This window comes from Lytechinus variegatus, chromosome 1, assembly GCF_018143015.1.
Source record: "Lytechinus variegatus isolate NC3 chromosome 1, Lvar_3.0, whole genome shotgun sequence".
Lineage (NCBI taxonomy): Eukaryota > Metazoa > Echinodermata > Echinoidea > Temnopleuroida > Toxopneustidae > Lytechinus > Lytechinus variegatus.
The window spans coordinates 1,025,280-1,044,478 of record NC_054740.1 but is presented as its reverse complement, the minus strand read 5'-3'; the positions used below and the strand labels follow the sequence as shown (position 1 = coordinate 1,044,478).

General features: G+C 35.5%; 1 protein-coding gene across 2 annotated transcripts; it reads right to left on the bottom strand.

The window, feature by feature from the left end:
* Window positions 1-501: 501 nt before the first annotated feature.
* On the bottom strand, window positions 502-7,291 carry LOC121408363. 2 transcript variants are annotated; one of them, XM_041599853.1, is made up of 4 exons: window positions 6,787-7,291; window positions 2,823-2,964; window positions 2,179-2,254; window positions 502-669 (listed from the first exon to the last, which is right to left on the bottom strand). In XM_041599853.1, exons 2-4 carry the CDS (start codon window positions 2,895-2,897, stop codon window positions 512-514), a joined length of 309 nt encoding a protein of 102 aa, XP_041455787.1. In that variant the 5' UTR covers window positions 2,898-2,964; window positions 6,787-7,291; the 3' UTR covers window positions 502-511. The 2 variants fall into 2 exon arrangements, 1 of the variants encoding a protein (XP_041455787.1); XR_005969041.1 differs by lacking the exons at window positions 502-669; window positions 6,787-7,291 and adding an exon at window positions 4,829-4,868 and having other exon boundaries at window positions 2,228-2,254.
* Window positions 7,292-19,199: the final 11,908 nt, after the last annotated feature.

The window sequence follows — 19,199 nt, the reverse complement described above, 5'->3', positions numbered from 1 at the left end:
TACATGTAGTAAAGCAAATCCCTACCATCACAGAGAGTTATGAAATTTCGAAACAGGAACAAGTAACCAACATTTATTTTTCAAAAATAAGAACACTTTGCATATATTTTGCCTTTTCACACTTATATACAAATATCAGAAAAATATGAACAAGAGCCAAAAAATGTCCACAAATCTCTTGCATGAAGTGCATATACTAGCGTCCATATAGCTGCATATAAGTATTCCTTTGTATTAGTTGGAACTTGGAAACAGTATCAAACGGAAGGCACATGGCAAGAAAATGATTTGTCATAGTATAAATATAAAAATATATCAATCTGAGTTTGATGAATATCACAAGGTGATAAAGCAGGAGTTGGCATGTCATGATAAATTTTGAAAGCACACACTATATAAACCTGAGTTGGCTGTATTAGCAGACATGTCATAATACATGAAAGACATTTTCGTGTAATATATACCCATGATCAGAATAAAATGGGTTTTTAATGACTCGTATGAGGCAATATTAAGGCTTATTTCCAAACAAAAAAAAAGGTATCACACTTAAACCTGCTTTTCTGCACGTCTTCGAGATGCACGGACATCTTTCAGCTTCTGGCCCATGCGTGCACGTACTTGGCCCGTGGGAGTGCAGGGAAATTGTTGTCATGCTTGTTGTGTGTGCTGAATATAAGAAAATGAAAGGACACAAAAACTGGCTCAAAGTCTCAAACTTTTATCAAAGACTCTACATCATATATAAATATTAATTAAAGCCAAGTCAAGTTCCGTCTGTTTGTGACTGTTGGTTACTCAGCTGCAGTGGAGTATCTAAGAGTCACAAACAACAAAAAAACATGCATACCCATGAAACAGGATTATAATATTAGGGGCGGATAAGTTAAAGCAAGAAAATCAAGATTTCAGGCTCGGTAATCTTATTTCTATAGTCCTACTTGATTGAAAATATCTTATGAAATGACAAGGAAGTGACTTAAAGGAAATTAAGTTCTTAAACTGGTTGATTGTCTAAGCCTTTGACTCTGTGAATTTCTAATTTTTTTGGTCCGCCGCTCTGGAAGAAATTGTACCGGTGACAGGCAGCATCATTGTAAAATGTAAAATGACAAGACATTTGTGAAGATCAATCACTTACTTAAAACATTAAAATGTTTTCTATGGTTACGTAGATTCAAATCAAAGTCGGTGTCCTTTTCCTCCGTTTTCTGTTAGTTTGTTTTTGTTTCCACATCAAAAACTTATTTTCACCGTAGATTACCATTTGGAGAGACTGTGCTATTCTAGTACATGTAGTTTCTCTTTCAGGGAGATTCACCCTCACCCTCCGCCTTGAAATTATTGACAAGCTTGGTAATATGAGAAATTACAGAGCATCTTCCTATTTACAGTAATTGTGATATTCTGAATTCATTTGTAGATTCACGCAGAGACAATCATTCTTGGCAAAATACACAAGAAAATGTAAAAGCTATCAAAGGGGAAGTTCACCCTGATGAATAATTGGTTGTAATAAGAAACAAAAAAAATTGAGAAATATATCAGTGAAGGTTTGATAAATATCATTAAAGAACAGAGATTTTTTTAGAATATGATTTTATGACATCACAGACGATATGAATTGGCCAAAATGCAATTTTTTCAAAAATTGAAAGTGATTTTTTTTATTTTTGCGGTGGATATATCCTCAGACACATCATTTCATAGCCCCTTCTACTAGAATTTACCATAACGCAAATCTGTGTGTGAGACACAGTGTTATTTGTGAATGTTGATATGCCAGGGCTAGCAATGGAAATTCATCCATTTAGAGTGCCAATATCCTACAATGATATACCAAGAGAGTCAGAAAAACTTTAACATTTAAAAAATAACCAATTTAATGAAAAAGCATGTCCGGAAAACATAACTCTCATCTCATATAGATGTATGTCCTGAAAGAGCATCTACTCCATCATAATTTCAGATACAATTTTTATGTGGTATATGTTTAACCTTCGATAATTAAGAGGTATTCTTTGTTGTGATGTAAAATTCTATTTGCACCAAAAGCATGAATGCAATGCTCTGGAGAAGATACTCTTTCTGGACATATGAGAATTTTGTTTTCTGGTCATGATTTTTCATTTAATTGGCCACAGAATCTTGCCGTAAATAATAAACTTTTAAACTGACCTTTATGGTTCCGCTGGTCTTCAGTCTTTTTCTTCTTTAGAAGCTCTGCCATAGCAGATCTGTCAGCTTTCCCAACCTGCAACCAAAAATGGAAATAAAATATGAACAGATATGGAATATGTTTAGAATTTTTAAAATTAAAATTTAATGTAGCCCCCCCTCCCCGCTCAACATTTTTCAAAACCATCCAGCTACGATTTTTTGGGGTGACCACGCCGCGCCTCTCACATTTAAGTCTCGCATATCTTCTGAGTTCAAATTTGCGACACCTGGGTACGCGGTCATGTGCAAATCCAATGCAATTCTGTATCTAGACTAGGAATCCAGACAAAATTCATAAGTGTATCATTATTTTTAGTTTTTCTAATGAATTTTCTTTTATTGAAGTAGTACCACCAATACTTTCCAATTCCATCAATTTTTTTTTTCAAGTAGAAATTTAAGAGCAAGTTTTTGAATCACCACTGGCAGCGATATCAAGTTATGTATAAGTCATTTTTTTTTTGCAAATCACAGAATAAAGTCTGGCCTGCTTCAGGTAAACACTTATCACTTTGGACTAAATTTCCTGGCTAGTATGCTTCAAAATTTCCTGATCCATGCACGTCTTAAAAATTTAGGTTGAATGTAAAGTTTCAACGTACCCTCTTTCTCACATCTTTTTTTGAGGTTGAAGCCTCATCCTCCATGTCCTCATCTGTGGCATCAGACTCATCCATAGCCTCATCTACTCTGGTTGCGGTGTTTAGGAACTCCTTCTCTTTCTTTAGTACATCAGCTTTTTTTCTGTAAGGGACAGGCACATTAAGGACAGACATAAATAATCAGAGTAATTTCAAAGAGCCATTTATAAAATGCATTGTAAAAATGGGGTTTTAGCATTATTAGAATTATTACTACGGAGTATAGACAAGTTATCAAATCAGAATTCAGACACCAGTTTTTAAGTTATAGACGTAAATAATTTTATCTGAATTCTGTACACACAAACTATTTTGAGTTGTAGACATATTTTTCAGTAGATCTAAATAAGATAATTATTATTTAAAAACTAGTAAGAATCTTTCACATCATTAAATTTGTCCCCAAATTTGTTAATTAGCCGATGTAATGCTAATCCAGTCTAGCCAGGAGGCTTCTAGAGAGTAAAAATCATTTACTAACGTAACTTACTCTCATACGAAGCCAGGGCTTCTATTGTATACATGTGCATGTAGGCAGCAAAAAACCTGAAACTTTTGCCCCCGAGATTTCTACTTTCTCTCTAAAAGATCTAGCCCTAAATCATGTACCTGGGATACAACTTCATTTCCGACATTTCTATGCTATGGATTTTATTTTTAGACAAGAATTAATTAAAAAAATGAAAAATTGTCATGAAAAAAAAAGAGACTTGCCCGATATTTACACCACCATCTTGTTTTCTATTGTTCTTCACCCACGATACGGACGCTTGAGTCGCGTAACGTGGGTGAGAGTAGCCAGGCGGCTTCTAGAGAGTAAAAATCATTTACTAACGTAAGGTTACTCTCATACGAAGCCAGGTCTTCCTTCTCATAGACGCGTGCGTCGGGTAACGTTGGCGAAGAACAATAGGAAGTAAGATGGCGGCGTAAACATCGGGCAAGTCTCTTCCGTCTTTTCACAATATTTCTCTCATTTTTTTTGATGAATTCTTGTTCAAAAATAACGAGAGCGTAGAAATGTCGGAAATGAAGTATTTTCAATGTACATGATTTAGGCCTAGATCTTTTCTATTAAGGAAAGTAGAAATCTTGGGGGTGAAAGTTTCAGGTGGTTTGGCTTCCGTCGTGTGGGTCAATGAGAAGGAAGACCTGGCTTCGGATGAGAGTAACCTTACGTTAGTAACTGATTTTTACTCTCTAGAACTAGAAGCCGCCTGGCTAGGTGAGAGTAAGGCCGTGTTTATGCTTCCACTTTTCAGGCCAGAATCAGCGTTTCCAAACGTGATTAGTCCAAAACACGGTTGCGTCCATGCTTACTTTCATTTAAACGCTGTTTCAAAACGCCGATCGTAAACTCACAAAAAGGTGCGTTTGTAAACGTTGTTTGACCAGAATCAGGCTTTCTGGGGAAGTATAAACAGAACCACGATCATAAACGTGTTTAAATGACGTCATTTGGTACATGCTTCCGGTGAGATGAAAATCCGCGGGCAAATACAGTCGTATTGCTCCTTGTTATCTCTACGTAAAAACAACAATCGGAAAAAAAAACTTTTGAAAAAAGGCGCGCCCAATTTGACCTCGCTTTACGATGCGAAGCCAGCTGGAGATCATGATATGCTCTGAAAAGTTAAGCATAAACAGCACTCCCAGAACCACGTTTACGATCGGCGTTTTGAATCGACGTTTGAAATCGCTGATTCTGTCCTCGCAATGGAAGCATAAACACACCATAAGATACAACACACCATAAGATACGTTAGTATTAGTCTTGAGGACGCAATGATGATGATTTTTTTTAGATATGTCATATACTCCTTCATAGTGTCTTAATCCCTAGAAAATCGATTTTTTTAAAACCAAAATCACAAGAATTCTATTCATTCTTACATCTTCCTACGCCTAATGCGTAGGAAGGTTTTAAATATTATTATAAAAAATATTAAAAAATGAAGATTTCTTACCTAACTGATGCCGCGTAGACCCCCCGTTCCACATGTAAACAATGGAAATACAATAGCGTCGACCCTTGAACCGCTTATGTATGACGTACTTCCGGAAAGCAATCCCGTTTGTTGAGATGAAAATTCTTATTTAACAAATCATTAACTAACCCATTAAAATTTATATTTTCATTATAAATAATTCATATTAATATATATAAATTATTTATGATCACGAAATAAATTTTAAGATTTGTTGAATAAGAATTTTCATCTCTAATTTCTATCTCTAAATTTTATAATTTTATATAATAATATTTAACACCTTCCTACGCATTAGGCGTAGGAAGGGGTAAGAATGAACAGAATTAATAGAATTCTTGTGATTTTGGTTTAAAAAGATGGATTTTCTAGGGAAATCCATCTTTGTTTTGGTCCTTCGCTTAAGACACTATGGAGAGAGTGTCAAGACGTCAATGATGAAGTATATGACATATCTAAAAAAAAATCATCATCATTGCTTCCTCAAGACTACGTAAGTATAGTATTAGTAAATGATTTTTTACTCTTTAGAAGCCTCCTGGCTAGTAGAAAAGATGGAAAGAGCTTACGGCCGTGTTTATGTCGCCATCTTGATTTCGTTGTCTTTCGCTTAGCGACAGCACGCAAATCGCGCGATTCGTTTTTTTTATGAATTCTTCTTTAAAAATGAAATCAATATCGCAGAAATGTTACACCCGGTAATCTACTTCACTTGGAAAATAAGTTGAACCCCATGACAGGTAGGCCTACATGTACATGTTTTAGGGCTAGATTTAGAGGGAAAGTAGAAATCTCGGGGGCGAAAGTTTCAGGTTTTGTACCAGTACGTGGGTGAATATAGCTCGTGATCCCAGGCGTCAGTGGGGAGTAACCCTACGACTACGTAGAGTACTATGTAGAGCTAAATTCATAGTAACCCAGGCCAGGAAGCGGGCGGGAGTTCCCTGGGTTAAATTAAAATAAAGGCAGTGTATACAGCCACACGCGTGTGTCTTTACCATCCAGCCACACGCGTGTGGTTATATCCAGAACACCTATCTGTGGATACCGCCACACGCCGCCAGTAATAACAGTAAAACGCGTATGTAGGTCTGACCGTCTATATCACGATCAAAATAACCTCATTTCTTCATTAAATTCTTACATTCTAAACCACTCTGATTTCTTTAAATCGTTTCAATTTCATTCTCATCGTCTTCTTTCCTTGCTTTTCTTGTCTTGTTACAAAAGGCCGCCTGTTAAATAGCAAATTTCCACACTTTTTCTACTTGTGTCGATTCTCTACTGACTCTAGGCTATGTGCGTGTACGTGCGTACGTACGAAACTCGGGATTCGTGCATGCTTAACGCTTGGTACGAAAATTATTCGTACCAAACGTAAACGTAACCCAAACTGTGTATGTCTACTGCGCTGCGCTAACGCTGTATGGGTCTGCCACCGTACCGCGAAGGAAGCCAGAATCGACACAAGTAGAAAAAGAGAATTTGCTGTTAAACAGACGACCGTTTGTAACAAGACAAGAAAAGCAAGGAGAGAAGACGGTGAGAATGAAATTGAAATGATCTAAGGATATCAAAGGGGTTTAGAATGTAAGAATTTAATGAAGAAATGAGGTTATTTTGATCGTGATATAGACGGTCAGACCTACATACGTGTTTTACTGTTATTACTGGCGGCGTGTGTGGCGGTATCCACAGATGGGGTTCTGGATATAACCACACGCGTGTGGCTGGATGGTAAAGACACACGCGTGTGGCTGTATACACTGCCTAAATTAAATCATGACTTTCAGTTTCAGACGCCTCCAGGCTAGTCGAGCACCACATAGCCTACAGATCTATATACATACGGTTCTTCGGCAATTACCCCTGGACAAAGGGAGAGCATAAATAATTACATATTAGGTACAAATCAGGATATAATAATGTATATTTACCACTGGCCACTAACACCTTGGCCTTCCACATCCGCATCCCAGCCAATGTTTCGGCCGTTTCTCTGCGGGGTTTCGGACTCCACCAGGCCCTCAAACTTCGGGTCCACCAAGTTGACCGACATCTTTTTGTTTGTTACAAAATCGCTAGAAGTAACAGTTCCTTGTTTCCACCCAGTGTACTAAGACGCACATGGTTGATATCCTTATCAATTCAAGAAGATTAAGACAAAGTGCAGTAAGATCAGATTCTAACGGGCGTAAATATTGGATGAAGCGATAAACTGTAACGGGCGTCGGTGAGCTTTAGCGAGTGAATTTGAAACGCACATGTACGGTATTACACTTGCGCGCTAGCATGCCTCGCCGAAAATAGATTTCCGAGGCCGAGATTTACCGAAGAGTTCCGGATATCTAGTATAGATCTATAACTCTATTAACGTTATAGCCTTTACTGATAGTTTATCCATTGCGATGATGATCTTAAAAGAAAATAAAAAAATCATCAAATATCAAAATTACCGGCAAAATTTCAGTGTAAATTAAAAACTAAATGGAGATTGTATTGGGAATAGTGCATCAAACAATTTTTCAAGTTTAGTACTCCTCCCTGCTCCCCCCCCCCCCCCGCCCTGCGCGAGCTTGAAGACCCTTGTTCTTGCTTGTTAAATTTTTCTCGGGTATGATTGAAGAACTTACTGTGGTAACACTGTGTTTGTTACCCAACTATGTGGGCAATTATGTGATTAACAATGTGATCTGAAGTCTAACACTGTGACCACATAGTTTACACATAGTCAACTATGTGAACACACTGTGGTAACACTGTGTTTGTTACCCAACTATGTGAGCAAAATTTGTGATTAAGTATGTGATCTGAAGTCTAACACTGTGTCCACATAGTTTACACATAGTCAACTATGTGAACACACTGTGGTAACATTGTGTTTGTTACCCAACTATGTGGGCAATTATGTGATTTACTATGTGATCTGAGTCTCACACTGTGACCACATAGTTTACACATAGTCAACTATGTGAACACACTGTGGCAACACTGTGTTTGTTGCCCAACTATGTGGACAATTATGATTAACTATGTGATCTGAAGTCTAACACTGTGTCCACATAGTTTACACATAGTCAACTATGTGAACACACTGTGGTAACACTGTGTTTGTTACCGAACTATGTGGGCAATTATGTGATTAACTATGTGATCTGAAGTCTAACACTGTGTCCACATAGTTTACACATAGTCAACTATGTGAACACACTGTGGTAACACTGTGTTTGTTACCCAACTATGTGGGCAATTATGTGATTAACTATGTGATCTGAAGTCTCACACTGTGACCACATAGTTTACACATAGTCAACTATGTGAACACACTGTGGTAACACTGTGTTTGTTACCCAACTATGTGGGCAATTATGTGATTAACTATGTGATCTGAAGTCTCACACTGTGACAATACTGTGACCACATAGTGAACACATAGTTTACACATAGTCAACTATGTGAACACACTGTGGTAACACTGTGTTTGTTCCATAAGGGTAGTATGAAAAAAAATGAATACCTGGGGTGGTATTCTGAGGTCATTTTATCTTTAAAATATTTTATTTTATCTCTTAAAATGAAATTGGTATTCTGAGATGACATTTTATCTCTCAGATAAAATTTACAATTTTATCTTGCGTATAAATTTTATCTTGCGTAACTTTTAATGATACGCAACAAAACAGTGCCTGCGTAGACAAAGGCATCGCGTATCTGGGTATTGCAACGCAGATGATGTGCTTGCGCCCAAGATAGTTTGAAGAAAAAAATAAAATAAACTTAAAAGAGGGTAGGGGCTATTTTATCTCTGCGACGTTGATTTCACCAATGTTTCTCGGTGAATTAACCCCAAATATTGACATGAAAATGAAGAAAAATGATATATTTATTAAGAATAACACCTTCACGTTATTCCTGTACAATAAGAAAGTATTTCATAAGACTTGTCTTGACTAATATTGTCTTTGAAATGATGCTTGAAAAGATGCGATACAGACCTCGAAAAAAGATGAGAGCATTATCCTTTTTGTTAAAAAGAAATCTCTGTAAAGACGCGCGAGCGTATAGTGCAAGCGTATTTGAAGTAAAAAATTGACGCAATCTCACCCCTTTGCCACACCTCCTTGTGGAATGGATTTCCATTGGTTGACTGACACGAAAGAGCTATAAAAGCGCGTTTCTAATTGGATATTGATTAAAAAGTAGGTGTGTCTTACAGAGATAAAATGAAGATAAAATGGTTCTCAGAATACCAATTTGGAGAGATTTTAAGGGCATTTTATCTCACTGATTTTAACGGAGATAAAATATTTTATTTTATCTGAGATAAAATGGATCTCAGAATACCACCCCTGGGGTGGTATTCTGAGGTCATTTTATCTTTAAAATATTTTATTTTATCTCTTAAAATGAAATTGGTATTCTGAGATGAGATTTTATCTCTCAGATAAAATTTTAGATTTTATCTTGCGTATAAATTTTATCTTGCGTATCTACAGATGATACGCAAGAGAACAATGCCTGCGTACACATACCCATAGCGTATCTGGCCATGCAACGCAGATTATGTGCTTGCGCCCATGTTACTTTGAAGAAAAAAATAAAATAAACTTAAAAGAGGGTAGAGGCTATTTTATCTCTGCGACGTTGATTTCACCAGTATTTCTAGGTGAATTAACCCCAAATGGTGACATGAAAATGACGAAAAGTTATATATTCATTGAGAATAACACCTTAACGTTGTTCCTGTACAATCAGAGAGTATTTCATAAGACTTTTCTTGACTAATATTGTCTTTGAAATGATGCTTGAAAAGATGCGATATAGACTTCGAAAAAAGATGAGAGTATTGTCCTTTTAGTTAAAAAGAAATCTCTGTAAAGACGCGCAAGCGTATAGTGCAAGCGTATTTGAAGTCAATAAATTGACGCAATCTCACCCCTTTGCCACACCTCCTGACGGAATGGATTTTAATTGGTTGAGTGATATGAGAGAGCTATGAAAGCGCGTTTCTAATTGGATATTGATTAAAAAATAGGTGTGTCTTACAGAGATAAAATGAAGATAAAATGGTTCTCAGAATACCAATTCGGAGAGATTTTAAGGGTATTTTATCTCACTGATTTTAACGGAGATAAAATATTTTATTTTATCTGAGATAAAATGGATCTCAGAATACCACCCCTGATTGGTCCAGGTCAGAAAAGGGCAACACAATTTTTGTTCAGGCCTTAGGTGAATGCATTCATACAATCTACCATGTGTATGGGAGTACATGTTTAATTGGCAATTCAGCGTTCCTATTGTTAAGGTATCTACTGATTAAAAAATATTGGTTAAAAATTTATGAGTTGTGTAACCTCCATTTTTAAAGGAAATGTGTAAATTTCCATGGGAACTTTGTAATAGTACGGTACTTTTACGAAAAAGGAATCCGTAAAATTACGGATTAAATAGACATTTCCGGCAGCAAAATTTCCGGACAATTTTTTTTTCTGCAATTTATTTTTTTTATACAGAATCATGTTAATTTACGTAAAATATTGTTTAAAAAATTGTATAGTACATTGGAATTTTGTAAAAGTATGGTAATTTTACGGAATAAGAATCCATAAAACTACGGATGAATAAGAAAAATAGGGCAGCAAAATTTCCAGACAAATTCTTTTTCCCGTTATTTTTCTACACAGAATCATGTTAATTCACATAGAACTTATGGAAAATTTCCCTAAATAAATTTATATTTTGCATGGGAATTTTGCGAAAGTACGGTAATTTTATGGAAAAGAAATTTGTGAAATTATTAAAAAAAATCCGGCAGCAAAATTTCCGGACATTTTTTTTTATTTTTGTTAATCATTCATAAGGAATCATGTTAAGTAACGTAAGATTTATGTAAAATTTCCCGTAAATAAAATCTAAATTTTACATGGAAATTTTGCAAAGGTTCGGTAATTTTATGGAAAAGGAATTTGTAAAGTTATGGACAACAAAAAATTCCGGCAGCAATATTTCCGGACCATTTTTTTATCTAATTTAATTATTCATAACGAATCATGTTAATTTATGTAAATTTTCTGTAAAGTTTCCGTAAAAAACCCGTATTTACAAGAATAGTAACTTACGGAATTTTGTATATTTTACAGAACTTTTCCATAAATTACCACTTTCTGTAAATATGGAAAAAGAAATCCGGAAATTTTGCTGCCTGAGTTTTTCCGTCAAAAACAGACAATTTTCTAACAGTGGGACTATTAATGCATTGTCTTGATAATTTTTTGTAGAAAATGTTCAGCGTTGTGAACCTAGCGGCCATAAGATAGTCGAGACACGTTTTTTTTTTATTGGGGGGGGGGAATTTTATTCAATTTTTATGACCCGTGAACGTTTCAAGACAATGTTTGTCATAAAATGTTCCGCGCTGGCACGTTTAAATGCAGGGCAATGCTTGCACCACAGTATGTGCAAGTGTCAAACAGGTATTTGAGCTTGGATTTACACACAGAATGCATGCCCAATCCGTATACAAACACTGCCTAAAGAGTATGGTACATTGATAAAAGTGATAATAGTTTTAAATGTTTGAAAATGGGTGAAATAAAATAAGAAAATTACCTCGGGTGCCCATTCAACGAGCTGTCTTTTAGCTTCTGGCATCATGGACCATTTGCATGAAAGACCACGACACTTTCCTTCATCATTATACGACGCGGGGGTTGAGAAGACTTTATATTCATAATTCCTATAAACTATTGTGTAATTTGTTTGTCTTTTCAGGAACGCCAAATTCGTTTCTTGCACATAATTCCCAAAATGGGTTTCACAGATGTTACGACGTTGCAGCGAATAATAGTGATTTGTGAGAATGCAAATAGTAACGACTGCCGTTGTTGCAGCAAGTAATGTGTGTTTCGCCGCCTAGAGAGAAGAGGTGAGATAAAAGTGAAAATATAAGTTCTAGTGATAACCATAACAGAAACAAATAACGAACGATGAATTTATTGACTATAATAATCAGTTTTTGTGAGATTTTCTTCAACAAAACTCAACATTCCACGGTTCAATGAGCACTTGATTTACAAACTAGTTCACTTTCCAAAGTTCGGAGGAAAATATTTATTGAATTTAAACGCTAAAATAATCTTCATACAAGATTTTTCGTTTTTCGTTTAGCATAACCGTCGTAAGAGTCCAGTTTATCTTGGGTTATAAAAGGAAACATCCCGACCTTTCGTTAAAGAACGCGAACGCTTATTTACGACGGTAGTTGATTTTGGAAGAGACTTTTGGGTACGTGAAAAATCATGAAAAATAGTCAGAAGGCTCGTAAAAGGTACTTTCTAAAACACGATACAACTTTTTTTGGCTAAATTTCACGGTTGAATAAAACACAAGTTCAAATTTGCTATAATTGGATTTTTGACACATTTCTATCAATAAAAATGAGAGAATATGATGACAGTTGGGAAGAGTATCTTCAACAATATTCATCGTTTCACGGTTCAATGAACATTTATTGAAAACGAAAAATACGATTTTCAAATATCATAGGCAATTATTGTTTCATTTTGGTAACTGAAAATGATTTTTTTTCTCAACTTTTCCGTTATGTTCATGACAAATTAACATGCTTCAATGATTCAAAGGCGTTTAAATAAACATCCAGCTTGAATGAACATGTGGAATGAGATTAACTCTTTTACGTTATTGGAAAAAAAATGAAATTTGTAACTATGGATATCTGTCAAAAACCTCCTTGCTTAGTTCATTTGATTGTTATGAAAATCACGATGTTTAATACATCAGTGAGCACTCAATATTTGAAAATTATGCAAATGAGAAGAACGTTCAAGGCCTTGGCTCCACTCTGTGCCGTATCAAATTGTGATTTTGGTGTGCGAGCCTTTTAGATAGTGTTAATCTGAAGCCATATGCAAAGCTTCATGAAATAACTGTTGGTAGAAGTAACAAAAACCGCCCATGAAACAACCCTCATTTCATATTTCTTAAAATTTTGACTTCCTCTCTCAAAGACTTGTGTATATTATGGGTGCATATGTGCGAAGAATTCCACCTATCTTGCCAGAGGGTGATATACTTATCTGTAATAATACTCTTTATTTCAGAAAGAGATAGTTTATTAAATATTTCAATGTTGTTTTGGGTTACACTTCGTAATTCCGAAGCTTCGTAATTCCGAAGGTTCTTTATTCCGAAGGTTCGTTATTCTGAAACACGTAAATTCCCCATACCTCGATGTTCGTTAGTCCGAAAACAAATAAGGGTTCGTTAATCCGAACATTTGTGGCGTTATTCTTACGGTTCGTTATTCCAAAGGTTCGATAATCCGAAAACGAAATAAGGTTCATTTTTCCGACGGTTCGTTAATCCGATAACGAAATACTGTTCGTTGTTCCGAAGGTTCGTTAATCCGAAAACGAAATATGGTTCGTTTTTCCGACGGTTCGTTAATTCGATAATGAAATAAGGTTCGTTAATCCGAAAAAAAATAAGGTTCGTTAATCCGAAAAATGAAAAATGAAAACCGGGAAAGCATAGGTAGGGGGGGGGGGCCCGGGGGCAGGGGAAAATGTTGCCGTTCAATTGTTATGAGGATGAGAAGGCAGGGGCGGCTGAACAAATTTTCGTTGGGGGGGGGGGGTGTTACACCCACAAATGTAATAACACCCACAAATGTAATAACACTTTACCCACAAATGTAATAACACTTCACCCACAAATGTAATAATTTTTGATCTCCCACAAATGTAATAACACTTTACCCACAAATGTAATAATACCCACAAATGTAATAACACTTTACCCACAAATGTAATAATGTACTTTACCAACAAATGTAATAATCACTTTACCCACAAATGTAATAAATTTGAAGTGATTTTGGGCGAATTCGTTCTAAACTAATATCCTATAGTAATGCGTTCATATAGCACAAAAGTTCAAAGTCTTTTTTCCAGACCCGGTTAATGAAATATTACCGTACAATCCAAGTCTTTTTCCAGACCCGGTTTTTCAAAATTATAATATACGTCCAAAGTCTTTTTACCAGACCCGGTTGTTTCAAAATTATAATGTACGTCCAAAGTCTTTTTACCAGACCAGGGGAGTGTTTCATCAACAATTTGGTCAGACAAGTTGTCAGATCTGACAACTTTACTTAATTCTTATTGGCTAAAAGGCACTGTTACTATGGTAACTGTCGGATTAAACAGGACTTGTGGGATAAAATGTCCGGCAAGTCCTTTCATGAAACGCTCCCCGGTTGTTTCAAAATTATAATATACGTCCAAAGTCTTTTTTCCAGACCCGGTCGTTTCAAAATTTATAATATACGTCGGTGAGGGGTAAAGACAACACTCTAAGCCCAAGCATTTTAAGTGGGTTTAATTTTGAAGATTGGTCTCAGCTGTCATTTTTTTCAATATTTCTTTATGTTTTAAATAACAGGGTCCAGACGAAAAAATAAGCATAGTACTCGCGTTATTCCACAAGAATAAGAATATGAGTCTTTTGTTTTTAGGATTGTTTAAATCATTTTTAAATCACCGGGTCTGGAATAAAGACAACGCTCTAAACATGTGCTTTTCTACATGCATGGTCTTAATTTGGAGGATTGTTGGTTCTTAGATTCGTTGTTGGGGGTTGAGTTTTATTGATTTTTTATTCCTGAAATAATTGTGTCTGGAGGAAAGTCGATCTTCGACAATCGGTCTTCATGTTGTTCCACAGTAATTAGATTATTGGGTATTCGTTTTAGAATATCTTAAAAAACTATTTTATTTTTCAAATAGTAGCCAAGTCTGGAGAAAGGATGTCTGTTTTACCCACGCGTTATTACAATGTTTTGTAGGGGTAGTAGTATTATTTTTAAAAAGACATATTTTTACTGGGTGAAACTTTGGAAATTTGGTCTTAGATTTGAAGTTTTTCAGTTACTTTTTTAATAGCCGGGTCTGGAGGAAAGAGTACGTTTTTAAACTCGTGTTATTTCATGAGAATAAGAATATAAGGTCTTATGTTAGAATATTTTTTTTCGTAACTGTTTTAGGTCTGGAAAAAAGACAACGCTCTCAACCTCTTTTAAAACAGGTTCTTAGGTTGAAGGGTTGTTTGGTCTTAGACTTTGATTTTTTTTTTTAAATTCTTACTATTAGCTTTTTTGAAGAAAAATATGGTCGGGCTGAAAGACTATGCTATATCCAGCATTAATAAGATTATGGGGTCTTTATACTGTTTTTAAACTGTTATTCATTATGTTTAAATAACAGGTAACCAGGTCTGGAGAAAAGACTACACTTGATTCTCAATTTACTCTTAGTGCACATATTCACAATATACACCATATAAGTTGAAACAACAACAAAGACATTAATTCCACCAGTTTTAATTAACTGGGTCTGGAGAAAAGACTAAGCTCGATTTCCACTTTTTTCAAAGGAATATCATTATTGTATCTTAGTTTGGACTTATATTATAAATTTTGAAATAACTGGGTCTGGAAAAAGACTTTGGACTTATTAAAATTCTTGAAACAACCGGGTCTGGAAAAAGACTTTGGACTTATATCACAATTTTTGAAACAACCGGGTCTGGAAAAAAAAGACTTTGGACTTTTATTATATTTTTTTAAACAACCGGGTCTGGAAAAAAGACTTTGGATTTATATTATAATTTTTGAAACAACCGGGTCTGGAAAAAAGACTTTGGACTTCTACTTTGATGTTTTATTAACCCAGTCTGAAAAAAAGACTTTGCACTTTTGTGCTATATGAACGCATTACTATAGTGTTTTAGTTTAGAACAGATTCGCCAAAAATCCCTTCAAATTTATTACATTTGTGGGTAAAGTCATTATTACATTTGTGGGCGATCAAAAATTATTACATTTGTGGGCGTTATTACATCTGTGGGTGCAACAGGGGGGGGGGGGGTAAAGCCAAAAAATGAAACTCATATGTCAAAATGGACACTTTGGTGATATTTTCGCCTTAAGATTATCATCTACTTGAAGTCATTGTGTGTTTGATAGTGATTAAGTTGAAAAACCTTCTTTGAAGTGATTTCTTATTATGGCAAGACGTATATTTAGGCTTTATTTTTCGGAAGAGTATAATGAGCGAGCGGCTTGGTAAAACAAATTCAAAGGTGAAGTTGTAAACGTTTTTTGGGGTCAATTATTCTTAAAATGGCATTATTGCGAGGTGTTGCGAGCGTGAATCACAAGCTAAAACTTTAGGGTATTTCAATAAAAAATGAAAATAAGTTTTTTAAAATCCGAGCAAAATTTCTGCTGTCATTAAAAAGATGTGCATCTAGCTAAAGAATTAACACGAGCGCAAAACGCGAGCTTAAACATACTTACCAGAAAAGGAACCTGTTAAGAAAGCATTTAGTGACCTCTTTAGGATGCATATATTTCACCAATCGAATGAGAGTGCGAAGCGTAAGCTGAAAATTTGCAATATTCCAGCCTTAAAACTTAACTTGTATACTTTAAAAAGAGTATTTTATTTCGAAAAAACACGAAAACGGCATATTTATTTTTGAAAAAGGAATTTTCCCATTTTGTAAAATATTGATTTCCCTGTTTTTTATTTCATTTTTGGGATGCAAGTCCCCCTACCTCCCGGCTGATCCAACTTTCGTCAAATAGGGGGGGGGGCAATTTTTTTCAGCCATATTTTCCTCGATCGGCAGCTTAAAGTTGATTTTTGTTTGTTTCTTTGAAAGGGTAGTCCTAACAGTCAATAATTAGCTTTATATTATAAAATAAAGTAAATATGTAATAACATGATAAACTCTTTTTATGTAATGCGAGCGCGAGCTATATTTATTTTTGTATATATGATGGGCAATATGTTTGTGATCTTCAAAACGAGATGCCTATGTAACTAAATTTAGATAACTGCGAGCAAGAAGCGCAAACAGAAATTTTAAATATATAAGCTCTGACCTGATCTAAAGGGGACATTTTAAGAACTTTTTGCAGTTAGCCATGAAAACGATGCGTGTTTCAACCAGTGGCGGCGGGACATATTTTCCTGGGGGGGGGGGGGCAAAGCCAAAAAGGGGCCTTATAGGGGGCAATTTGGTGCAAAACGTATATTTTCACTTCGAGATTATCATCTGTGTAAAGAGGTTGTGTGTTTTGTAGTAATTGAATTGAGCAAAAAAATTAAGTGATCACTGAATGATAAATTATAAATTTACGTTTCATTTCTGCGAGCGTAGCGAGCAAGCGGTTTGGGGGGAATAATCAAATCTGTAGATGTAAAATTCGCCTTTTTGGTCAATTACTGTTAAAAGGGCATCCTTGTGAGATGTTCCGACGAGCTCAAACTTTTGGAAATGTCATGTAGGCCTAAAATGATAATAATGATATAGATATTATTTACCCAGGGAAGCCACTTCAGTTCTGAAAACTGTTCTCCGTCCCAGCTATTATTTTTTTTTACAAGAATGCTTTATAGAATGTCCAGTTTTCAGGTTGGAAAATCGGAAAATTCTGGCTCACGTTTCTCGCTCGCATCAGGTATTGTTTATTAATGAACTCATTCTATTCCTGGTTAGAAAAAAAGTATAAAATGTCAAATTTTCAGGTGGAATATTACAAATTTTAAGCTTGCAGTCGCGCTCTCATTATTTAGTTCGTGAGATATATATTCTATTCATGAGTCACTAAATGCAGTCCTTAAAAGATTACTTAGTAGCCTGTTGAATATAACTTTTTACCAGAGAAAACTCTGGTAAAAACTGAAAACTAAGGTTTGTCTGATTTCCGCCATTGATTTTAGCACAGGCCAAAAACTCCGGTAAAATCAACCTGAGTTTTCTCAGGTAAAAAGTTTTATGCAACGAGCCCCAGGTTAGTATATAAACAAATTGCAGCTCGCCCTCGAGTTAATTCTTTAGAAAGATACACATCTTTCTCACGATTACAAAAAAATGCTCAAAAAGTTTACGTCTTGTTAAATGAAATGTCTACTAGTTTGAGCTTGCGATTCGTGCTTTCAACATCTCACAAGGATCATCATTAGTATTAATTTTATTTCTTTTACCAGCAGAAACTGTTATTAAAAATGACATCCCGTCCAATACAAATCCTATTATCTAGAGGTTTTTCGCACGCGACCAACACACTTGATCCCGCATCTTTAAACCATTTGCTTAGGCAGCAATTGCTCAGGTAAAATCGAAATTAGCCTATATATTCTTGATCAGGGCGCTTATTTTTAAGGAAATACATGCCTTTGGCCACAACACACACATGTATCATCGATCGTTTTTACTATCATTGCATTATATCGTGTAATCTTGTAATGACAACACCGTTTTTGTTACCAAAATGAATAATTTTCATTTTCGGAAATACGAACCTTATTTAATCTTCGGATTGACGATTCTTATTTCGTTTTCGGATTGACGAACCTTCGGAATAACCGAGCCTTTGGAATTACGAAGCTCCGGAATTACGAATGTATGCGGTTGTTTTGTAGGGCAGCTTTGGCGTAATGATCTGCCATTTCATTCCCATGTAGACCACAATGGCTAGGGATCCACTCAAGGTTGAAGTGTTTCCCTTGATAGTTTAATTTGGTCGTTAAAATTAAAATTTCCGTGACAAAGGATATATCCTTTTCTTCTTTTATGGCCTGTAGTGACTCAATGAGTCAGAGAAAATCACAATTCTGACGTATACATCTATGTTCTCCAGCCAGTTGAGGGCAAGGACTATGGCTGCTAATTCAGCTCTGAATGATGATGTGTGGTTCACTATCCTTTTTGCTTCATGGATGGAGAAAGCTGGTACATAGAAGGAAGTGGAGACTGTTCCGTTGTTTGGAACTTTTGACCCATCTGTAAATATATGCAACTGATTTGACCATTTACTTCCTATAAATTCCAAGCTACGTTGTTTAAAATACAAGGGGTTTTGTTGTTTATTCAGAACTTCACACAATTCTAGAGAAACTTTTGGAAGAATCATTGTCCATGGTGGAAGACAAGGTACAGTATAAGTTTCATTGATTTTTCATTCATCAATGCTGTCCTACATCCAAAAGGTTTATAATTTTCTGGATGTTTTACTATCTCCATTTGCCAGTTTGGCTTGACGTTAACAGGATGATGACGATGCATAGAAATTTCTTGTCTTAGAATATCTGCAAGCATCTGCCTGCGTAAGTCTAGGGGCATTTCACCTAATTCTGTTTGTAAGGAAGTAAGTGATGTTAGGGGAAGAGCTCCTGCACATATTCTCAGAGACTGATATTGAATATTGTAGGATCTTATTCAAAATTAGATAACCCTTTAGTTAAGGTCCATGTTTTGT